This window comes from Cebus imitator, unplaced genomic scaffold (assembly GCF_001604975.1).
Source record: "Cebus imitator isolate Cc_AM_T3 unplaced genomic scaffold, Cebus_imitator-1.0 Scaffold535, whole genome shotgun sequence".
In the NCBI taxonomy this organism is placed as follows: domain Eukaryota; kingdom Metazoa; phylum Chordata; class Mammalia; order Primates; family Cebidae; genus Cebus; species Cebus imitator.
The window spans coordinates 1,306,708-1,308,149 of NW_016107850.1; the positions used below are offsets into that span (position 1 = coordinate 1,306,708).

A 1,442-nucleotide genomic window follows, 5' to 3' on the forward strand; every position below is an offset into this window, starting at 1 on the left:
CGAGATGGGAAGATCCCTTGAGTCTCAGAGGTTGAGGCTACATTGAACTGAGTGAGTGACAAAATAAGACCCTGTCTAAAAAAAAAAAAAAAAAAAAAAAAAGCTAACAACTCAAAAATTGGGGTGAGGAAGTCTGTGTGCAGAAAGGCCTGGCAGCTCTTCCCAAACTCCTTGGTTAAAGGAAAGCAAAAACAACAGCACTTTATAATCAAAATCCTACTCATAACTAAAAGTGGGCTAAACTTGGAATTTATCTATCTCCTCTCATTTTATAAGTACAATTTCTTTGGGTAATATTATGGTCCATCAGCCAAATACCTAAAGGTAAAAACAAATGTCACCAAGTAAAAAGTATGAATAAAAGTAAGTTCAACACGATGACTTCAAGAGGGCTGCAGCGGCAAGGGAAACAGCTGCGGCAGCAGCAGTGGTGAAGTTGGCCAAGGTGGTGGTGGCAGCAGCAGCAAGGGGCATTACCAGCGGCGGGCTCCAGGCCTGGCCCATCAGTAGAAGCAGACTGTGTGCAGGTGGCTGTGGCCGGTCTTCTCCTCGAATGCCTGCAGCAGGTGATCAATCTCATTCTCGATATCCTTTGACTGCTGGATACACTGGCAGAGCTCGCAGATGTGGAATGCCCCTAGGATGGCGTCTTCCTGGCTATCAGGGATGTCCACATTCACCACATGCACTGGCTGGCAGGTCTCCTGTTCTCTGGAAGTTAGACATTCCACCACCTGGTCATAAATTTTCTCTTCACAAGTGATGATCAGATCAAACACATCTTTGCAATTCTGGAATCTTTCTGGCCGGAGCTTGATTCTCTTATTTCTGTCTAACATATGCAGAATACCATTCTGTGTATAGAATTCTTTGTCTTTCATGAGAAGATCTTTGTACATCTCATCATATGTGGTTTCGAAATCATAAATATTCGGCTTGCTAGGTATTGGTCCTGGAAGCTTCACATGAGTTGCTGTTCCAAAGGACTGGACATTGAATCCTCGTTTGTTGAGGATGTTGTGTGCCTCCATGCTACGGTTCTGGTTACTCGAACACACCACTGCCACCCGCAGCGGTAACGATGACATAGCTGCAACCGCACAACCCAGGACACTCACGCTTAAGTTTCTACCGGCCACAGCGCCTCAGTGCCAGCGAAATGGCGACCAAAGATGGCGACCGTGTCGCAGGCAACGTGGTACGTGGCGTGACGTCTGCGTGGCAACTCCTCGCACGCCCCGAGTGCCTGGCCGCATGTAAATGGGCATGCAGGCCAGGGCAACACATTCGGTTACGGTTGGTGGCTGGCGCCTGTGTAGCCAAGCCCACTCTCCACAAGGTGCAGCCGAGCCATATTTATTTATTTATTTTCCTTTCTCTCCGTCCGGGACGGTGGCTCACGCCTATAATGCCAGCACTTCGGGAGGCCGAAGCGGACAGAT

The 1,442-nt window shown here is 48.2% G+C and overlaps 1 protein-coding gene across 1 annotated transcript; it reads right to left on the minus strand.

Annotated features, from left to right (window-relative positions):
- Nucleotides 1-503: 503 nt before the first annotated feature.
- Nucleotides 504-1,088, minus strand: LOC108293371 (RNA polymerase II subunit A C-terminal domain phosphatase SSU72-like). Its single transcript, XM_037733515.1, has one exon. The coding sequence runs from the start codon at nt 1,086-1,088 to the stop codon at nt 504-506; it is 585 nt and encodes a 194-aa protein (XP_037589443.1).
- Nucleotides 1,089-1,442: the final 354 nt, after the last annotated feature.

Excerpts from the sequence above, each read along its gene's own strand:
- LOC108293371 (XM_037733515.1), bottom strand. The coding sequence starts at position 1,088 with ATGTCATCGTTACCGCTGCGGGTGGCAGTGGTGTGTTCGAGTAACCAG.